General features: G+C 30.4%; 2 protein-coding genes across 9 annotated transcripts; one reads left to right on the forward strand and one right to left on the reverse strand.

Moving 5' to 3' along the window:
* Positions 1–3,586: 3,586 nt before the first annotated feature.
* Positions 3,587–5,030, reverse strand: LOC111013686 (transcription factor MYB3). The gene is made up of 3 exons (XM_022288188.2): positions 4,864–5,030; positions 4,664–4,793; positions 3,587–4,252 (listed from the first exon to the last, which is right to left on the reverse strand). Exons 1-3 carry the CDS (start codon positions 4,997–4,999, stop codon positions 3,613–3,615), a joined length of 906 nt encoding a protein of 301 aa, XP_022143880.1. The 5' UTR covers positions 5,000–5,030; the 3' UTR covers positions 3,587–3,612.
* Positions 5,031–12,688: 7,658 nt separating this feature from the next.
* On the forward strand, positions 12,689–19,878 carry LOC111013623 (5'-AMP-activated protein kinase-like protein). 8 transcript variants are annotated; one of them, XM_022288098.2, is made up of 13 exons: positions 12,692–12,979; positions 13,102–13,221; positions 13,442–13,554; positions 13,636–14,424; positions 15,379–15,586; positions 15,792–15,852; positions 15,953–16,003; positions 16,217–16,270; positions 16,943–17,062; positions 17,473–17,597; positions 18,444–18,495; positions 18,657–18,791; positions 19,460–19,878. In XM_022288098.2, the coding sequence occupies exons 1-12, from the start codon at positions 12,804–12,806 to the stop codon at positions 18,753–18,755; spliced, it is 1,968 nt and encodes a 655-aa protein (XP_022143790.2). In that variant the 5' UTR covers positions 12,692–12,803; the 3' UTR covers positions 18,756–18,791; positions 19,460–19,878. The 8 variants fall into 8 exon arrangements, 7 of the variants coding, with proteins under 7 accessions (XP_087980993.1, XP_087980969.1, XP_022143795.2 ...); XM_022288102.2 differs by having other exon boundaries at positions 15,490–15,586; XM_088124856.1 differs by having other exon boundaries at positions 15,493–15,586.
* Positions 19,879–21,045: the final 1,167 nt, after the last annotated feature.

Raw genomic sequence — 21,045 nt, forward strand, 5'->3', positions numbered from 1 at the left:
ACATATTTAGTTCAATCTAACATCTTATTAATTAATTTATTAATATTTTTGTTATAAATTTTGTAAAGTTATTATTTTATAATATATATAATTTATATATCATTATATTATTATATTTTACACGTTTCAGTTTTACAAAAAAAAAATAATAATAATAAATAAAATGAGTTTATAAAATGAAATAGTATTATATTTATCAAAGCTTTTATATTTTTCATTCTAAAATTCTCTCAATCTTCCCTCCCTCACATGTCATTCACTTAAACTGGTAAATTTTAACCACAAAAAGGAAAAAAAGACGCTCTATTGATGTTTTATCTACATCCAATAAATTTCATATCAAATATATATTTTATACTTTATCAGATTCTTATAAAAATACATTTTTTCAATTGAAAACATATCAAAATACTTTTTAAACAATTCATAAAAGGACAATCTATTTAAAGGTAAAATTTACTATATTTTTTTAAAGTTCAGAGTGAATGTTGCAACACATATTTAAGTTGTTTTTTCTTTGAATGAAAAACCATTAGAAGATAAAAATTGCAATATTTTTTAAGTTTTAGGCAAATACTGCAACACTTATCCAATTTTTGGGTGTAATTTGATGAAATTGATACACCTTGTTAAGTTGACAGATAAATTTGGTATTTTCCCTTAACAAAATCTAGACTTCAAGATATATTCATTCTAGATTTTTACTTCAACTACAACCACCATATTCTCTAAATACTTAGAGATATTTTTTTTTTCAGAAGTACCTTATTTTTTAGAATATTATTATAATATACAAAATTGATTGAAAAATCCATATTTGATTATCCATCACAAATTTACTAGAAATTGACTTCTATAAGCCCCTTTACAAATCTTGACAAGTGGGCGTTGAAGGAGTAAATCAATTGAGCATGCTTTAAAGACTGCGGGTAACCTATTTTTAGACGACGATAAATTTAGGGCTTAGTTGGTAACACTTTCAATTCATATTTTTGGTTTCTCCTTCCCACCTTTTAAAATTTTAAATAACTTTGTTTGATTTTTTTTTTTTTTTTGAAATTTAAAAAGGAAAAGTTATCTATAAAAACTTCAAAAATATTTGTATTATATTTAGTTTTTGAAATAGAAGCAAAAACAATTACGTTTTTAAAAAATTGAGAACTAGAAACAAGAAACATGAATATTACTTTAATCGTTGATGTGATCTCATCACCAATTAAAATAACTTATATGTTAGATCTATAATATCGTGAGACACTTTGGTCCATACCGTCCTCACTAAAAAAACCCTTTACCCACAGCATCAAGACATCAAATAAATATTTATGTGAAAGTTGTGCATAAAATGCCTTTAGCTGGAAAACCCTGTTAGTTTACTTTCAAGTAAACAAACTTTCATGAATAATGGTCAATGAAAATATATCTTTGATTTCATAAGAATCCAAAAAGAATATCAAAATCCCACTATCTTTTGCCTTGAGCCATTATTGCGAAACCACCCCCTCCCTTTTGTGCCCATTTTGGCTTCTTCCCCCGTTTTGGCATTTATATTATTAATTAAATAATAATAATAATAATTCTATCTTACAACTTATTTCCTGAAATTGGAGCATTGATTTCCGACAGATTTATCGGGAAGGTACTAACTCTTGTATTGATTGACATGCTTGTCGTGCTGCTTCCCTCCCTTCAGGTTTCATAATTGTGTCAAGTCTCCTTCTTGAACTCTATCATTTGTTAATTGTTGATGAGGCATGAATCTCCATGCCTCGACTTGTTGTTTCTTCTTATTTTTAGGACCTTTTGTGTTGTGGGAAGATAAAAAAAAGAACGGACCAAGTGACAGAAGTGGAGATTAAGTTAAGGAAGAAGTGTACGAACCAGGTAAGCATCGAAACCCGTCGATCACAGCCGACCCGTGGTCGGCATCGAGACCTTCTCAGTGCCAAGGTGTTCTAGGCCAATGGCCAAGAACCCTCCTTTGATTTTCCTCGACTTTTGTGCAGTCCGCTTCGAACCTACCTTATCTCAACCCTCGATCCAACGCTAAGCCCACAACAAAACAAATGGACCAGGGAGTCCAAATCTCCTGAACACACTAGGAGTAAATCCTAAAAGGATTAGGATTCGACCTCTATAATTCCTAAGTATATTAGAATTTGACTTCTATAAATAAGAGGGTGAACCAAACTCTAAAGGTGCGCTCTAAATCCCTACTATTTGCTACGTCTAAATATCTTACTCTTCATACTCGACTATTCCGATTCTTACTTAAACATCGGAATATGTGTGACAAGAGCCATACCAATCGCCAAATTTCTACATCAATATTTTACCCTTTATTTTCTTGGGAAAAATACAATGATTTTGTCATACATTATCTTAGCTTCTTAAGATTTTGTTTTTATATTCAAAGAAACTACCAAATTTGAAATGGATGGGTTTTTTATTTGAATTTTTAAAGATGATATATAATTCAAAGTTACAAACGTTGAAATTTGATTATGTTTAAGTCACTGATTAACTAGTATTATTGGTGTCAATCATGTTTCAATTCCACTATTTTTTATAATTTTGTAGTTAGGTATATGCTATTTCTTTAATAAGGTAATTCATGCCATTGGTCGTCTCCTTTTCGTTTCTTTTTTAATATTGGATAAAGGCTCGGAATTTGATTAACCATGACATTATCTATATATTTATTTTTTTTATATACAATATAATATTAAATTGAAAGATTATTTGAGCTATCGCATCAAGCTCTAATTTATTATATGAAGCATTTGCATGTGGTTTATTAATTAAATAGAGTACAAGAAGATTAAACAAATTAATGGAAGATAATGATAATTAATAATAAACACATTCAATTATTTCCAAGTTTGATTCTGAATGGAAAAAGAATCAAATCTTTTTTTTTTTTTTTTTGCTATCATCATTAAGTGTGGATCTTGTTAATTTGTACTCACTCAAATAATTTGCCTAAACCCCAAAAAGTTGTAAGACTTCAATATTTTTTATAAGTATAATAATAAAGGAGTTAACTCCTCACGAAAGACACAATTAATTATCTCAAATTCAGATACTTTTTGTTAATATATGAATAAACCATTACTCAAGTTAAAAGCGAGCAATGAAAAGTCTCATCGATCGATCTTGGTTTGATCTCATTTTTTTATTTAATTGTTTGAGTAAATTTAATTCCTATCTCAATAATAGGCACAAAAATTACCTCTCTTTTAATAATTTGAAACGGAGAATCTTGAAATTTTCATCGATTTTTGAACTTCTCATGATTTAATTTATTTAATGGAAGAACATAAGAAGAAATAACGGTTAGAGTAAAACATAAAACATATTTCAATCCTATAACTAATACCAAAACAATCACAAAGAAAAACAAACAAATAAATAAACTCCAAATAGGTTATTTACATCTTTGATTTCATTAATTCAGGCCAAATTCAGCATTGCTTGTCACATTCAAATCAATAATATCGAATACCAAATGAAGAAGGAAAAAAAAAAAAAAAACTTCACACATTTTGGAATAATTATTGACAGAATTCAAGAGAGACAAGACTAGTGAGAGTGTGGTAATTCAATTGAAATTCAATAATAATAGTTATTGATTCTCTCTCCACTCTTGTAATTTTCATCAAATGAAACACAAACATTATTATTATTATTATAATTATTATTATCATCACTGCAACTAATTAACCTCTTGATTTCTTCAAAGCTGCACTCTAATGGAGTTTCTTCTTTCCACACCCCAATTTCCTTCTCACTCCACCCACCTTCATTCCCCATCACACCAATGGGTTGTTTCCGGTGATGATCTTCAACGCCGCCGTAAAACCCATTTTGAAAATGCCCCATTTCTTTCCCATAGCTTCCTCCGCCGCCGCCGCCGCCGTCGGAAGAGCTGCAACTGGCCTGATCCCCTCCGAACGAGAGGAAGTTTTCTTGAATCTGATTACCGTAGTAATACCGCTGCATATTATTATTCAAACCCACGGAATCGTTGCAGCCCGGAGATGGGTTCGCCGGACCGGCGAAAGACCACACGCCGGCAGCCGTCTGCGGCGGCGGAGAAACTCCGGTGATAGATGATACGGCGGCCGGATTTGGTTTGATCTCCGGGATTGAAATTAACCCCATCATTAGCTTCTTCTTCAGCTTCGTGTTCCAGTGATTCTTTATCTCGTTGTCGGTCCGCCCCGGCAACTGAGCGGCAATAATCGACCACCTTTGGAAAATTATAATTTAGAAATTTCTTTATAAACTTAGATCAGAAAATTAAGATTTTTCTAAAAAATTTCTCCATTAATCCCTCGTAAAGAAAAACCGATGTCGGATCATACATATGAAAACCAAATGAGAATACAAAATTTTGCTTCAATTTAGATCAAATTTTTTGGCTCCACTTTTGAACACTCTGCCTATATTATAAATCTAGGTTATTTTTTTCAAGGTAAAATCTTTAATACTCGTCGAAGGATAGTAATTTATTTCTTGAGACCCTGACATTTTTTTATTTTTGAGATAAAAGAAATAAATCTCACTACCTTGATGCTATTCCTCTTCCAGCAACTCAATTATATTATAAATTTTTGTCACATTTCTTAAAAGATTTAAAGTAGAAAAATAAATACGAGACCTGCTTCCGATGGCGGTGAAGAGAGAGCAGATGATACGATCTTCGTGAGGAGAGAAATGACCATGCTTGATGTTGGGTCTGAGATAGTTGAGCCATCTCAGTCTGCAACTTTTCCCACATCGCTCAAGACCTGGAATTAAGATTGAAATAATAAATCATATATATAAAAGTGAGGAAAATATAGATGAAAATTAAATTACCAGCTTTGGAAGGGAGGGAAATCCAGTTGCCTCCAGTTCCAAAATTGTGAATATGTTGTCTGAGTTTGGCATCTTCTTCAGGAGACCATGGCCCTCTCTTTACACTTGCTTTGTCACAGCATGGAGCTCTTCCCATTTCTGATCTCTCTTCTGCCTATAATTGGGAACAAAATAGAGGTAACTTACTTTATATATATATATATATGAGATTTGGTAACTGTTGTTGTTCTTTTTTTTATTGGAAAAAATATAAAAATATGTTTGGTTATCTTCTTTTTTATTTTAAGTTTTTATATTTGTTATGTATTTTTGAAATAAAAACTAATAAAATAATATTTTTATCTATAGTTTGGAAAATAACTAGAAACTAAAATAAATAAATAAATAATAAGAAACTCGATTTTGTTGTTTTTAAAATTGTGTAGACGTTTATTAAAAATGAGAAACGAGAAATATGAACGGTGATACTTGAGTAGAGAGGATGTCGTAATGGATGAACCAATGCTACATTCGAATGAGAGGGATTCTGAGACGATCATGGAAGCATGTTAAGAAAGGTTTAAAAGAATTGATATAGTCACTACCAATACTAACAAGGTGGACCTTTATTTTCGATTATGCTCAATCATAAAAACTTCAAAATTAAGCGTGATTGGTTTAGAGTAATCGTAGGTGGTCTGTAGAGATGGTCTTTGGTTGCATGGGATGTAGGTGAAAATACCACACAATTAGGTGTCGAATCTTGATTCGTTAAATGTAGGTATACTTCAAAAGGGGGAAAAAAACATTATCAGATGGACCTTAGAATACTCTTTTTTTGTCTTCATAGCTAGTTGAGTCTAGTTTCAATTGAGTTCTTGTAATTTCACATTTTAAAAATTTTTTATTCGTTTAATATGTAATTTATATAAATTTGTACTTGGAAACCTAAACCATCCAAATAACTAATATGTTCAATAGTGAATTTAACCATAAATATTTTAATGTACAATTGCAACTTAATATTTAAACAAACACTTCTTTAAACTTTACTCATTATCGTTCATTTCGAATATAGTTTAGTAGATAAAACATCTATTATCCTCTAAAAAATAAAAAATCCGACCTCCCTCCTCACCATTACCATTGGTGTAAGTAGAAAATGAAATTTTTAAAAATTAGGGAAAAAATGTCACAAATGTTGTAGACAAAATTACGTATATTTTAGTGTAAATTTTACACCTCTGTCAAGATGAGTTGTATATGGTCAGATTTTCTTGTTGAGAAATTTGAGGATTTGGGAATTAAATGCAAGGATTCTAGATTATTGACAAATTGAGGCAAGTGGGTATGAATTGGTCAAAGTAGAAATATAATTAAATTGAAGCCCTTTTCCACAAATAATTTTCCAAACTAATGTACTAAGTTTCTTTCTTTTCATCCACTTGTCTTAGCCTCCTCATCCATATGTCAACTATTTTAACCATGTGCACATTTCCTTGATATATATAATTTTTAGCTCTCACACTATTTTGGTTTAATTAGAAATCGGGATGATCGAGTCATTCTATATATATTTGAAATCAATCCTTTGATAAAACGTGTTCTTTAGTAAACCTTTGCAAACTATTTCCATAGAAGTTCGTTGATCTTCTTCTTCTATTTTTTAGAATTCTTATAAATAAATTAAATTTACCCAACCGGCCGTCGACTTAAACTTTTGGATTGAGTAGAAGTTTATTCATCCTTGCGAGAAATTCTATGTTCGAATCTCCTTGTATTCTTGTTTCCTCCCCTTTATAACTCAATCAATCAGCTTAAGTTTTTGAGTTGGGTAGTAATTTATTTATTCTTAACATTTTTGCTTTTATTGATGATAAATCTTATCCATTTTGATATTTCCTTTATCACCTTATCGACTATATTAGATTGTTAGGTTTGTCGTACAAAAAGATGAAATATGCGATGACAAATAAAAGGAGGAAAAATAACCAATTCTATTGTCTTTTACTTTCTGAAATATACATCATTTTTCAAATTCAATCCAAAATATTTAAACATTTTCAATTTTTCTCTCCAATTTTTCGAACTTTTCAATCAAAATTCTATTCAATAACGTCCTCGAAATTGTAAAACAAAAAGGCGATAGGAATTTTGAAGTGTTTTACGATAATACCTTTTTTTTAATTTGAGGTATTTAAAAAATAATAATAATAATTCTAAATCGGGGAAGATGAGTAGATATTTAATATTTAAAATGCTAATTTAAATATCGTAATAATTTTTTTCTAGTAAAAAATATTATTAAGATTTGAATCTTTGATTGAAAACAAATGATATCGTTGAAAATTTGTAGACAAAATGATATTATTAAAATAAAGACACGTGGCCTTGTCCAAGTAAAATCAGATTTTCAAGAGGGAGACACGTGGTCCAAGTTTGACCAAAGTGTCAAGGAAGTATATGAGAATCAGATGAGAACTACTTCTAAATATTTATTCAGCTTAATCGTTATTTATTTGTACTAAAAAATAATAACCATTATTAATTAAAAAATAATTAGTACTAAAAATAAAACATCAATGTGTTTTTTTTTTATAACGAGGAGTCAGAGCTTTACTCCAAATATAAGGCATCTATGTCTGCCTTAAGACTCGAACTCGAGAGGCATCAAAAAAATTTAAACTCTATTGAAAGATTTAAATGTGAGACCTCTAAATCAGATCAAGATTTCAGAAATTCTTACCAATCGGATTGTCTTTGGAAGGCAAAATTTAAAATGTCAGAATAAAAGGCTTCTATAGTTGAATTTTAGATTTTAAATATTATACGCTTATAAAGTTATCGTATATTCATTTACTAATTTCTTGTGAAAAATATTCAGAAATGTCTTTCAAATATGATCCAAAAATTTATATCATGTCAAAATTTGTTCTTATTCATTGAGGAAATTAGTATTGATATGAGAGATATAATTTATCTTTTGTCAAGGGCAGGCTTGGCTTTTATTCTAACTATATAATAAGGTACATCTTACATAAATTTAATATCTATTTACAAAATCATCCTGACTATTTTTTATTATTATTTTTTTTTTATAGATATAGCATATATGTCTTTTCTTTTATTGTGTTTTATATTACCTTCTTCAAGTTCAATGATTTAAATTACGTATTTTTTTTTAATTTTAAAATATTTTACTACATTTAAAAAAACAGATCACAATTAAAAATGAGACAACTATTTAATTATTACAAAAAAGAAAAAAAAATATCTCTCCTCCTTTTTCCTTCCTATATTTCTCTCTTATACTTATATACAGCATAGCAGTGGTCAGCATTTTCTGTTGAGGTAAGTATTATTTTTTATTTAACATTATTTATATAAATGTCTTTAACTTTAAAGTCAGTTTCCTCGATCTATTTTTTATTTTTATTTTCTTTTACTATAATAGTCTTAAAGAAAAGATTTATTTTGCTACAATCTTATTCACTAAATTATTTATTGTAATAATTTGCCAGTCTCAAACAATACCAAATTTTAAGCATAGATCACGTTGATGTTATATGAATAAAAAATCAATCCCCTACTTATAAAATATTTTCTTGTAGTATATAAACATTTAAGCAGTTAAACATCGAATTTTAAACATGCAATTTCCACAAATTTTAATTTTCAAAAAGAGAAGTGCGAGGACATTTCATAATGGTCGACTTTAGACTAATATAATTTAAAACCAAGTTGTCAAAAATATAATTATTAAAAAGGATAACAATCTCGGTGGAAGTCTCTCTCTTCGCTCACGAGGACCAAATCTTCAATAATTGTTTATAGAATCATTTTTATTATATTTCCAAACTTATTTATTTATTATTTCTTTTTTTTTTTTAGCAAAACTAAGTATAATTATATTTAAAATCAATCTAATACTATCATAATTAGTCTAGTCATCTTTTAATCCTCTTGTTTAAGGTGGCATCTCACCAACTCATCTTAGTTGTTAGTGGTCTTAGCCCGATGAAATCCTACATCAACAATCATGATTAGTCTTTAAAAAAAATTATCTTGATCTTTTAATTTTCATTTATTTTTATTTTGGTCTCTACATTCAAATATTTTATTTTTAATCTCTCAATTTAACTTTTTTATTTTATATTTAAAAATTAATTTAATCTTTATTCATTAGTATTTTAATATAAATTTAAATATATTTTGATAAAAGACTTGTTATATGTGACTTTCATTAAGTACTTATATCTATTATAGTGTAGAATAAATTTATTTAAAAGAAAATTATTATAAATGAATATAATTACTAAAATGACTTGTATGTAAAATTCATTAAAAGTTTTATCCACATATTTAAACTAAAATCATACATGTAAATGCTAAAAGTAAAAATGTGTTTGTGATGGCTTCATTATAAAATTTTGATAATTGGATGAAGAATCTATTACTATTCAACTCTCATTTCTATTTGACTTTCTTGGTATTTGATTACTCAAAGGCATGGTTGACTTGGCTGCCTCCCTTGGTTTCAAATTGGCTAAGGCTTATGTGATGGTTTATTTTCATTGCATTTTATTTTAAAAAATAGAATAAAAGAATTAAGGCGTGTTTGATTTTCTGTTTTTGAAATTTAAGCTCGTAAATCATATTCTCACCTATGTACTGCTTTGTTAATCTATTTTTTAAAATCTAAGCTAAAATTTGAAAATTAAAAAAAAATTACATGAGGAAAAAATATACTTTTGGTTGAGAAATTGTTGTAAATGGTTCATAAGCTCCTTTGACCGTACTAAAGTTAAAATCACGTGATGATTAAAGTTGGTGGTTGTATTTGTTGATTTGAAAAATATATTAATTTAATAATATATCTGTAGGTGATTGAGACTTTTCCTCCCTTCCCTTCTTAAAATAATATTATTTTCGTGATTATATCTTGACAATTTTCTCCCTCGCCTAGATTAAATTAACAACAACAAAACACACTAGTTTTTTTTCATTCTTAAGACCCTCATTCCTTCGTATTGTTACACAATATTTGTATTCATACTTTTGGTCACACATACCTAATAAGAACATCATTATTCTGATGACCAAACAAAGGCCAACTTACTTTTCAACCAATAGTTCTACGATCCTAACTACTCAAAAAACCTAGAACTAATAATTCAATAAAGAATTTACGTTGGATCATAATAAGAAGCTGAGAGGCTACTCTCTTCAAAACTTTATTTATATTTCGAATAAGATGTGGATATTTAACGTTGAATCGAGATGGATGCCAGACTGGAAGTTGAAACATTAATGTTTTTTTTTTTTTTTGGCGTTTAAGAAACTGGATCGTAAATAATTCCCAAGTTATTAAAAAAAAAAAGAAGAAGAAAAAAGGATTAATCAGCTACCAAACACTGGCCTTGGGCGCAGACCATGTTAAATTCTAGATAATTGACCAAACGACACCTAAAAGCTAGCAAAACGACAACCGTCTTCGGCCATGTTGACTTTTCACAGAAACGGTGAAGGCACATATTCCAAAGCCATGTTTGGATTACCCTTTTTTATGAATTTTTCGTTTTGTAAATGCCAATAATCGTCAACCCTTTATTTTATTTTATTTATTATTGTTTTCTTTGGCCAAACAAGTCAATAGACGGGAAGTGTGAAGTGGCTACCTACTTGGGGCACTCTCTCGAGTACAACGAATTTTAAGACGTTTCTTTTTGTTTTATTTTTTAAATAAGAAAATATAATTATATAATTCTCAACATTTACCGTTATAAAAACGATAAAACAATATTTTTATGTTGAAACAAATTAGAAATAGGAAACTTAGGATCTGTTCGAAAATAACATTCTATTCTTGTTTTTAATTTTTTTTAAAGAAATTTAAATATTTTGTAATTTAATATATTTCTTATTTTATTTATTTATTTATTTTAACATTCTCAAAATTGTATAAAAAATTTTCCTACCAATTAAAACATGTTTCTTCTTTTTTATTTTTATTTTCAATTCGTTCCAAAATATAAATAAAAATATTGTTTTCTATACTTGAATTTGTAGATGTTTTTTGATTTGATTGAAGTGAAAAATTACTATTTATTAACTTAGTCAAGTCTTTCATTCCACTATTCAAGCTCCTTCATAAGGATCGAGTCATACATTTTTAATTCGTTTCTTATTTAAGGGTCAAACAATTCATTTTTCTTTATTAAAAATGAATAACATGAACAAAAAGCATAACCGTTATCAAATGAACCCTAATTTTTGTTGTTTTAAAAAATTTTATACTATTTTGAGAAATTTTATAAAAAAATGAAAAACAAGAAACATAAACAGTTGTCAAATGTTTAAATTTCTTAATAAAATTGAAAACAAGAAACTAGCAACGTTACCAAATGGGCCTTAAATCTTCACAAAAGCTGGTTGTTTTTTTTATATAATTTTTCTTTTATTAGATTACAAAAATATTTATAATTTTTAATATTAAATGTCAGTTGACATTAGTTTAAAGGGTTAAGACATTTGTAACGTTCCAAATCTCCATTTTTACCGATATAATGATATATTATACAAATATTTGTAAAAATAAAAAATAAAAAATAAAAAAATAAAAAAATAATGTAAATTATTTATTATTATTATTATTTTCATAAACTATCTCAATTGCAAGATGAAAAATATACTTTTTAGTTTAACAAGAAGTTGTAGGTCTGAATCTTCAATTTTTTTTTTGTTGGGAATTTACATCTGTTGAACTCTCAATAAAACTCTACATATAAATATTTCTTCGATTTTATTTTAGAAACAACACGTCACTCTTCTCATTCTCAATGTACGAATAAAAGAATTGTACAATTATTTTAATACAACAAATAAGTGGAATATTTGAACTCATAATCTCTCGATTCGAGACCGGTATCAATTACTCCTTAGTCAAGCCAATGTTGTCAAATAATTGTACAATTGTTAAACTAATCAACATTAATTTCAGACTAAACCGAGCATAGCTCAAATGGTTAAGACACCTATCTTTAACAAAAAGTTCATGAGTTCGAACCCTCACCCCACATGTTTTACTAAAAATTTATTCTAACATCACGTAATAAAGGTTTATTTTTATTTCTAAGTAAGTGAAATTATATTAGATTTGAGTATAAGTCAATAAAATATATCTCCAACCAAGAGGTCTGAATTCAAATTTTCATACCCAGATGTCCTAAAAGAAATAGTGAGGTTGTGTTATTTTTTCGATTATTTTTAATATAAGTTTGGTTTAAAGATAGATAAATGGAAATGAGCCCATTTTACAAATTCTTGAACTAGCTACAATTTCTTGTTGAAAAGTCCAATATCGGAATGGGCTATTTTGGGTCCAATTTAAGCCTATCCCATGCTTCAGTTTGATCCACTCGTTTCTATGGATCATGGACCTTGAAACTAAACTTGGTTCAGATATTTGAATAGCAAATTAATATATATATTTTTAGACATTAGCAAATTAAATTTTGGTTGAAAAATGAATCTGCCAATCCAAATAATCCATTATTAATTAAATTATGAAATCAAATCGAGTTCAACCGTAATTGACGTATATCTTTAAATAATATCCATAGAAATAATATCACCAATGACTGTTCGAAAATATATGACTCGTGAAATCATGCTCCACAGTTATATACTATTTTTATGCCATTGATTTTATAGTTGAGATATTTTGTGGGGTTTAAATGATTTTATTTTAAAAAATAAATTAACATGATGTCATGTCAATTTTCTTTAATTGTTTTATTAAATTTATGTATATTTTTATTTAATAAAAATAGTGATGGTGGTAATTTCGCGAAGAACTTTCGCTCCCGTCCGCCATAAACGAGCATCGCCTCGCGACAAAAGCTAAGCTTAGAACTGCAAATGCCCGCTCAGCGAACTCGCGGTGAGAGTTTCGCTTTCCCATGGCCACCCTCTCTAATTTTCCCTCCTTTTTGTCTCTCTCTTCTCGGAATCTCTCTTTCCTAGACCAACTGCAAACGCAGAATCAGCAGCCGAAGCTTCGCTGCTTCAGCCACCAACAGCACCATCCTCGGAGAAGAGACTGCTCTGTCTGTGCTTCTTCAATCAGGAAATCCAGGTTTTTCCTCCCCCATTGCGTTCGGTTTATTTGTCATCTTCACCGCTCTTTCGGTATTGAAGGTTGTCTCCATTGGTGTATATTATCTGTTTTGTTATTATGGTGGAACCTTTGTGCTTCAGGGCTGGTAGAAAGACGAAGAGCAATGAGGAGCTACTTAGCGACATTCGCGAGTTCATTAGATCCGTCGGACTTGCGGAGGATCATATACCTTCTACAAAGGAGCTTTCGCAGCACGGAAGGTGTTCTTTGTTCTCTCTCTCTCTTTCTCTCTTTTTTGTGCCTTAAATGGAATCGCATGTTTTGTGGGGTTCGACTAATATATTTTATAAATAAGATGGCAAAAAGATGTGGAGAGGTTCATGGAGTTTTTATATAGCTGTGCTACTCGTTTAGTTTTGCAAGTTGGAAGTATAGTGTTCTGTGTTTGGTGATTAAATGCTTCATTTTGAATGCATACAGGATTGACCTCGCGAATATTGTCAGACGAAGGGGTCACAAATTTATACGAGAGCTTCTCACGACCAACTCAACCAAGACAGTTGAAAGTGGCTCAGAGAACATTACCCTGACAGGTTAATATGTGATTATTCCATCTGTGTTAGTGAATCATGGCTTGTCATTCGAATAATTGACCCCCTTGTATTTCTCAAAAGGCCAGGATGGCGAGGCAGAAGATGTAGTTGAAGAACTTTGTTCGCCAAACAAAGTTTTGGTCTTGGAAAATTTTTATCCTAGTTCAAATACCAACGATGATTTTAACTCGGATGACTGTAACTTGTCTCCTACAACTACAGCCAGCTCATCAGTGGAGGAAGAGTTGTCAAATGATCTAGAATACAATGATGAATATATCGAGTCTCATAGGGAAAATGATGAGAATGTTGTGAGAGTTGAAGATATGTCCTTGAAAACTGAAGCCACTGCCTCAGAAGATTATTTTAGTAGTTCAAATATGGGTTCAGATGTTAAATGCAATGACTACACTGGAGAGCCAACTGAATTTTCAACGAATTTATCAGTGGAAAAGCCTGAATATTCATTGGAATGTCAAAGTGAGATTATAGACAATATGGTCGATGGATCATCCCTGTCACCTGAAGTCCTTTCTGGAGAAAATTATATGATAAATTCCACAGTTGATGAATGTCTTGACATGCATCACCTTGATGACAAACCTTTGATTTTGACAGCTAGTTCATCCTCAAAGCAAGAGGCATTGGATTGTTCAAATGAACAGGTTGAGAAAGTAGATAACAATGTGGATGGCGTCTCCTTATTGGCAGAAATGACTATCATAGATGACAAATCTAGTGATTTAAATATTGATAGAGCTCTGGAACATGAAGAGTCTAGTTACAAGTTGATAAAATATTCAAAGGAGTTATCCCTGGCGGAGAAGGTGGCTAAATTTATACAAAATGGAGATCTAGATATGATAGATGGTAAGTTGAATCGACAATTATTTTTTGTAGTGCCAACGTAAATTTCCATATGGATGCTGTAGATAATATGCCAATTTTGTCTGAAGCATCCATTTGGATTCTGTATAATGCGGAGAATTGCACATCCAATTATCATAGGCTGGATGTTTTGCATTTAGAACGGAACCATTGGAGTTTTAGTTTGCATGATTGGGTTTTTAAATTAACATCTATGGTGTTTTTAGTTGTGGTCACAACAATGAACTGTGCCTTAATGTTTGCATTTGGAATCGATAGAACTCATTGTTAACATGATCTTCATAAATAAGAACATTACTTTATTATTGTCCATAGTTAGATGCACACTGATGATAATTGATTCATCGGTCAGTTTGTTTTTGTTTCATTTCTCACTTGAGCATGAGCTACAAATTCTTATGTAAACTGTAAGGTGTTATTTTTCTTGATTGCAATACTGGACAGTGGACACTAGCTTCAGTTACTACATATAAATAAGATTTAATTTTGTTTTATAGAGGATTAGAAAACAACATCTATTGAGACGTTGTATGTTAGAGTGAACGTCTCAAAAAAAAAAACCCCATTACTCTTTTCTGTAGATCACCTTTCACGGTTGGTCAGTTTCACTGTGATTCTTGTGATTGACAATGATTTTTTATAAATTTTTGTAGTAAATAGAAGGGTGAAAGCTGGTGCTTGTAATGTATGTTTTTGTAAAATTGTGATCTGTATTTCCAGGAATTTGATGTAAGAGATCATTTCATGTTTATCTAAATATTATGTTGTTATATTTCTTTTTTCAAGTCGAACTACTGTTAAATATACTACTTTGAATCTGTATTTTCATAAATAAAAACATTCTCTCTCATTACATATTATTCTGTTTTTGCCTTTTATTAATCTGGTGCTTCTGAAAACTTCAAGTTGAGCACGTGACAATGCATTGATGCTCAGATAATTTTGATGCCATATTAAGTGAGGGTGGTGCTGGAAAAAGCAATGGATTCATTAGAACAATACATGCAGAAGAAACTAAACTAAACTCTTATGTTGAGGCATGCTCAGAAGAGATGGCGAGTAGAGGTTCTGTGATGACATCAAATGGAACTGCACTGGAATCTGAGCATATTTTGTCTTCCGCAACAGTCAATCAATTAATTAGGTTAGTAATTCAAGCAGCAAGACCACCATATTCAAAGTCTTCTGAGCGATTTTCTGGTTTCTTTGTGGCTGTCCAACTGATTGGTTTTGACATTACAAAAATCCAAGTTTCATCAGACTGAAGCTCTCAGTTCTCAAATTATATTGCAATCTTTGGAATTTCATCACCTTACCTAAATTCACATATCATTTGACATTGTTTGAAGGGGCGATCAACCTTCGACTGAAGCTTTAAGTGGTCAACTTGACAAGGAGTTGGGTGGTGAGGTACATCTACTTTATTAAGAATATTATTAAGATATTTCTAGTCTCAATCATTTGAATTTCTTGACATTTTTCAAATGGATTCTGTCTTTCCATGGTACAGAGAAAAAGAAATGAGAATCAAGCTGAAATTGATCGTCTCAAATTTATGTTGGTACTGACTTATATTTCATCTGCTTCTTCCTCTCGGAAAAAAAATGATCCTCTAAAAAAATATTTCATCTGCTTCAAATATCATAATGGTGAATTTGAAATTTGATGTATGAAGTTCTGCACATTTGTTCGTGTCAAAAAAAAGAAAAAGTTGTGCACATTTGTTATTGAGTTTGACTTTCTTATTCTCATTCCATCTCTTTTCTGTCTATAGCATCAGAAGGAGTTGGAACTGTCTCAGCTGAAGGAACAGATTGAGAAGGACAAGGTATATGAATTTTTATTCAAGGTTAATTTAGTGTGAAGTCTTCAAAATTTGATGTATTTGCATTTAATTCTTTCATACAATTTCCGCATACAGTAGATGAGGCAGTTACCATTCTATTTGTGCATTAAAAAAAACATCTTAAATGGTCAGCACAGTAATTAGTTAAGGAGTCCATAGGGTTAGCAAATTGAAAAATCTAATGAACAATACCCATGCGGCCATGCTAGATAAAATTTAAATAATTGCTCTACTCCTAAATGTTAAATCATTTTTACCAGTCTCCCTAAGCCATGTTTATCTCATTTCTGTCTCTAACCACCATGTAAGGGAAGATATGTTTTGTTGCATTTTCTATATCATTAAATTGGTGCAATACGTTCATGGATTCTTTACCTTATGCTCTCAGGATTCCTTAATATCAAATTTCCCTTTTTTGCCTCTGGTTATTTTATTGAACTGTTTGGTATCCACAGATCATATTCAAGATTGGAAGAGATTTTTCCACCTTCATATAAAGAAAAACAAAAAAAAGAAAGAGATTTCTTTACCTAGAATGTTTTTAATTTTACCTTGTGCTGAACTACTGATCTATTTGCATCCATGCTTGATTTTTTTCACTAAGAGCTTTGTTGGCCAAATACAAAATTTTCTATTTATATGTTCCATTGTCAGCTTGCTTTGTCTGATTTGCAAAGCAAGGCTGAAACAGAGATCAGCAAGGCTCAAAAACTCATTTTAGAAAAAGATTCAGAGTTACTTGCTGCTGAAGAGAGTCTTTCTGGATTGGAGGAGGTACCCATCTGGCTTCTTTTCTAGTTGTAATGTTAAAGTCCAGACAAAGAATCTTGGTACTATGTAGGATGCTTTAAAATCAGTACATAATACTTTCTTCTTCTGTCTTTCCTTTTTTTTTTTTCCTTTTAATGGCAAAGAGAAACCAATAATGGATTGCCTGCCATGCCACAAAAATTCTTCTTAAGTTTAAAATCAGGACATTAAAATCTGGAAAGTTAAATGATAAAATATTCATTAGCATTAGTCATTGAAAATGTTCTTTTGATATGTTGATTATTCTTTGAAATATCAGCACCTTCTATAAACAGAAGGGAATATCAGCCAAACAAAATACAACACTACTGTTTAGATTTTGCTTTTTGTGATCCTTATGCCTGCTGACTGAAGCTTAGTGTATGATTTATCAGGTTCATATCCAATATCGTGGGGATGGAGAAATTGTTGAGGTGGCTGGTAGCTTCAATGGTTGGCACCATAGGATTAAGATGGATCCACATCCATCATCCAATGTTGTGGACTCCATTAATTCAAAGTTCAGTGGTTTTCCATCTTTAGTTGATTTTCATAGATTGATGTTTGTGATAGTGTGCCATTGCAAGTGAATGACATCATAACTTAGCATAAGTGACAAGAAAGGATTCCAATCATCTAAGATTGGTTCCAAGTTCTAAAGTACTTCAACTAATTCACTCCAATTTGATTTAGACCTCAAAATTAAAATCAAAGGCTATAACATAAAAGAAGTAAACCAAGAAAAAGGATTCTGAAAGTTTGATTTCCCTTGTCAATTTATTTGAAGTCTTATCAGTTAAAAGCATTAGCTCTCGATTCTCTAACTAGCTTTCTCGAGTGTCAAATTCTGACACCCCCAAGTTCAAATCCTTAAGGTGCCACCAAATGAGTTGCCCCTACTTCCTCGGGCTTGGTTGTTCGGGTCTAGGTAGGTGGGTTGGGGTGGCTTGGTTGACTCCAAAGGGTTAATTCATGTATGGGTGATATTTCAGTCTGCCTCAAACAGTTAACTTGGTTTGCCTGTTTTCCACCACTAGTGAAAATTTGGCTGAGCCACTCTTGTATCAAAAGATAAAAATTTTATGAGAAAGCTTATGCTAAGAGTGACTTTTCCAACATTAGAATTCCTATTTACGTTTATGAAACGGACAAATGCTACTTGCCTATTGACTGAGTTCAGGGTACTTTTGGGTGAAGTTGCAAACCATTTGTAAACTCTTATTAATTTGCCAATACAACCAGGAGGAAAGTTAAACTGGTAGATTTGTCTTTTAGTGATTAAGTTTTCCCTTGCCCATCAAAAATATTTTCATCTTTATTTTCCCTTGCAGAACACATAAGCTGACATTGGTACGATGTTTTCCAGGAAACCCAGTCTCTGGTCAACAGTGTTGTGGCTTTATCCTGGAGTTTATGAGGTGTGAAAATCCTTCATGAAGTATTCATCATAATTTTCATTAACTCATTGCAGAAGATGTAGGGTACCCTTCCTGGGTGACATTTTTTATTTTCTATTTTACCCTAACATAGAATGTTTGACAAGCAACCTTTTTAAGTTTCTCTTTGCAACATGTTGCAGATAAAATTTGTGGTTGATGGACACTGGAGGATTGATCCTCACAGAGAGTCTGTAACCATGGGCGCAATAAGTAACAACATCCTCCGGGTTGGAAGATGACACATACAGTGATGGAAGATGGCATTATCGCCTTAGGTATTTGATTTTCTACCTTTTCAGTTTCTAAGGGCCGTTCGGTAACATTTCTTGTTTTCAATTTTGGAGAAACACAAGCATTTGTTCTCATTTTTAAGAAATGTTTTCAAAATTGTGTAGAAATTTTGAAAACACGATCAAGTTTCTTGTTCTTTGTTTCTTTCTCTAGTGTTTGCTAAAACATAGAATGGATCATTTTTTTACTTACAAGATGCACAATTAAGATCAAATATTAAATATTACATACAAAATTTGAATATTTAATTTAAAAAATTAATTCTCATATAAATTTTTTTTAATTTAAAATTTCAGAGAACAAGAAATAAGAAATAGTTACCAAACATGAAATGTAATTCATATTCAGTTCATATGGGTCTTTAATTCTTGATTTTGTGCCTAATCAAGAAAGCAAACGCCTTGTGGTGTAGTATAGTTAGAGCCTTACGTTAGAGTAGTTGTCGTTTTCACGATGGGTTTACTGTTTAGTGAGGTGCAGCTTGTCAGTATGCTACTCCATGGAGCTTCTTTTCTAAAAGTCATTTGTAATTAAGGTCATTACTTTTGTCCAAGTTTTTTGTAATCTTGTTTATTTGTTTGAAGATCTTTGCCTATGTAGAACTGCATTCATCAGATAATATGTAGTGACATTTTCATTATTTTAACCCCAGTTACAGACACAACGATGAACTATCATGAAGTCGTGCACGGTCCCGTGGAACGAGCTCGAAGTCCTACCTTCTTACACATGGGCGACATGAATCTTGTTTTTAGAGGCTATAGTTAGTATGTAGTTATTTAGTATAGGGCCAATAGTCGAGGCGAATTGAAAGCTTTCTTCTGGGCTCACTTGTAATATAATCCTTTATGCGGTTGTATATAGCAGCTACTTTCATTGACATTGAGTGGTTTGTGAAGCCAAACGGGTAGATTTCATCTGCAGCAATTTTGAAATCACTGCTAGAGACCAGGTTCTTCGATTCCCAATTTTGAAGGTTAGCTTCTGCCTTTTTTTTTAATAGTATTATTTTTTTGTCTCCTGATTTAATGTAAAACTCTTGGATCTATTCACTTTTGAGCCATTTTATAACTCTGAATTCCCATTTTTCAAAAGTGTTGATTTTAACATAACTGTCTCGATTTTCAAAAAAAAAAAAATAATAATAATAAAAATAAAAACTAACTGTCTCTAAAAACAGTGGTTTTTCTATTTTTTATTTTTACGGATAATATGATATAGTTTTTGAAGGAGTAATAGACTACAATGCTAAACTAATTTTATCTACTTTTGAAAGTAAAGTAATTGTAAACTACCTCTCTATGGTTTGCAAATTTTGCCATGTTTTAAAAATTTGTTTATATATCAATATCAGTTTACAAAATCTACAAGTCATATTCAAACGAAATTGGTACAGAAAAACATTGTAAATTGGAAGTAAAATTTAATAAACGAATATGATTTGTAAATTTCACAAATTAATTACATTTTAAAAATCATAGCATATGATTTAAAATTTTTACATATCGTTATTTAGGATGCAATATGTAAAAAATAGTGAAATAGAGAGAATCATGGGATTGTCTTTTTTTTCCTTAGTTCAACAACATGTAGAGGTAGAGTTTGAACATGATTTTTTGGTCGGATATATATATCTTAATCAGTTGAGTTAAGTTAACCTTAGGTTGATTATGATATTGTCTCTTGAAGCACAAATATATATATCTTAACCAGTTGAGTTAAATTAATCTTAGATTGGTTATGATATTGTCTCTTGAAGCACAAATATACGAAGATAAAATTATGAGAGAATCACATAAGCATATATGTTCTTAGATATTTATTTCAAGAAATTTGGTGAGTGGGTTAAAATTGAGATAAAGAATGAAAATAAATTAATCAGATTCCCACCCTCTAAAAAATTCAGAAATTAAAACCGACATATCTTTTTTTTTTTAATAGCAAAAAAACCTACATATCGACTTAAATGAACATGAGCTAAGAAATTTTGACATGGATAGAAAGTAAAGATATGGTATTTAGGTTACAAAATTAATTTAAAAAATATAAAAAATAAAAATCGCAGCAGAAATAGGAAAATACTTTAGCCGTGATCTATCTTGAAGCTTGACAAAAATTGACCATTTATTATTATTATTATTTTTTGTTATTTCTCTCGTGTTTGGTATTTCGGATTTTGAAATATTTCAGAATTAAATTTTGGGATTTCGCAGGATTTCATATAATTTTAAAATAAAT

This window comes from Momordica charantia (assembly GCF_013281855.1).
Source record: "Momordica charantia cultivar OHB3-1 chromosome 1 unlocalized genomic scaffold, Mcharantia_2.0 BLBB01000001.1, whole genome shotgun sequence".
NCBI classification, from domain to species: Eukaryota; Viridiplantae; Streptophyta; class Magnoliopsida; order Cucurbitales; family Cucurbitaceae; genus Momordica; species Momordica charantia.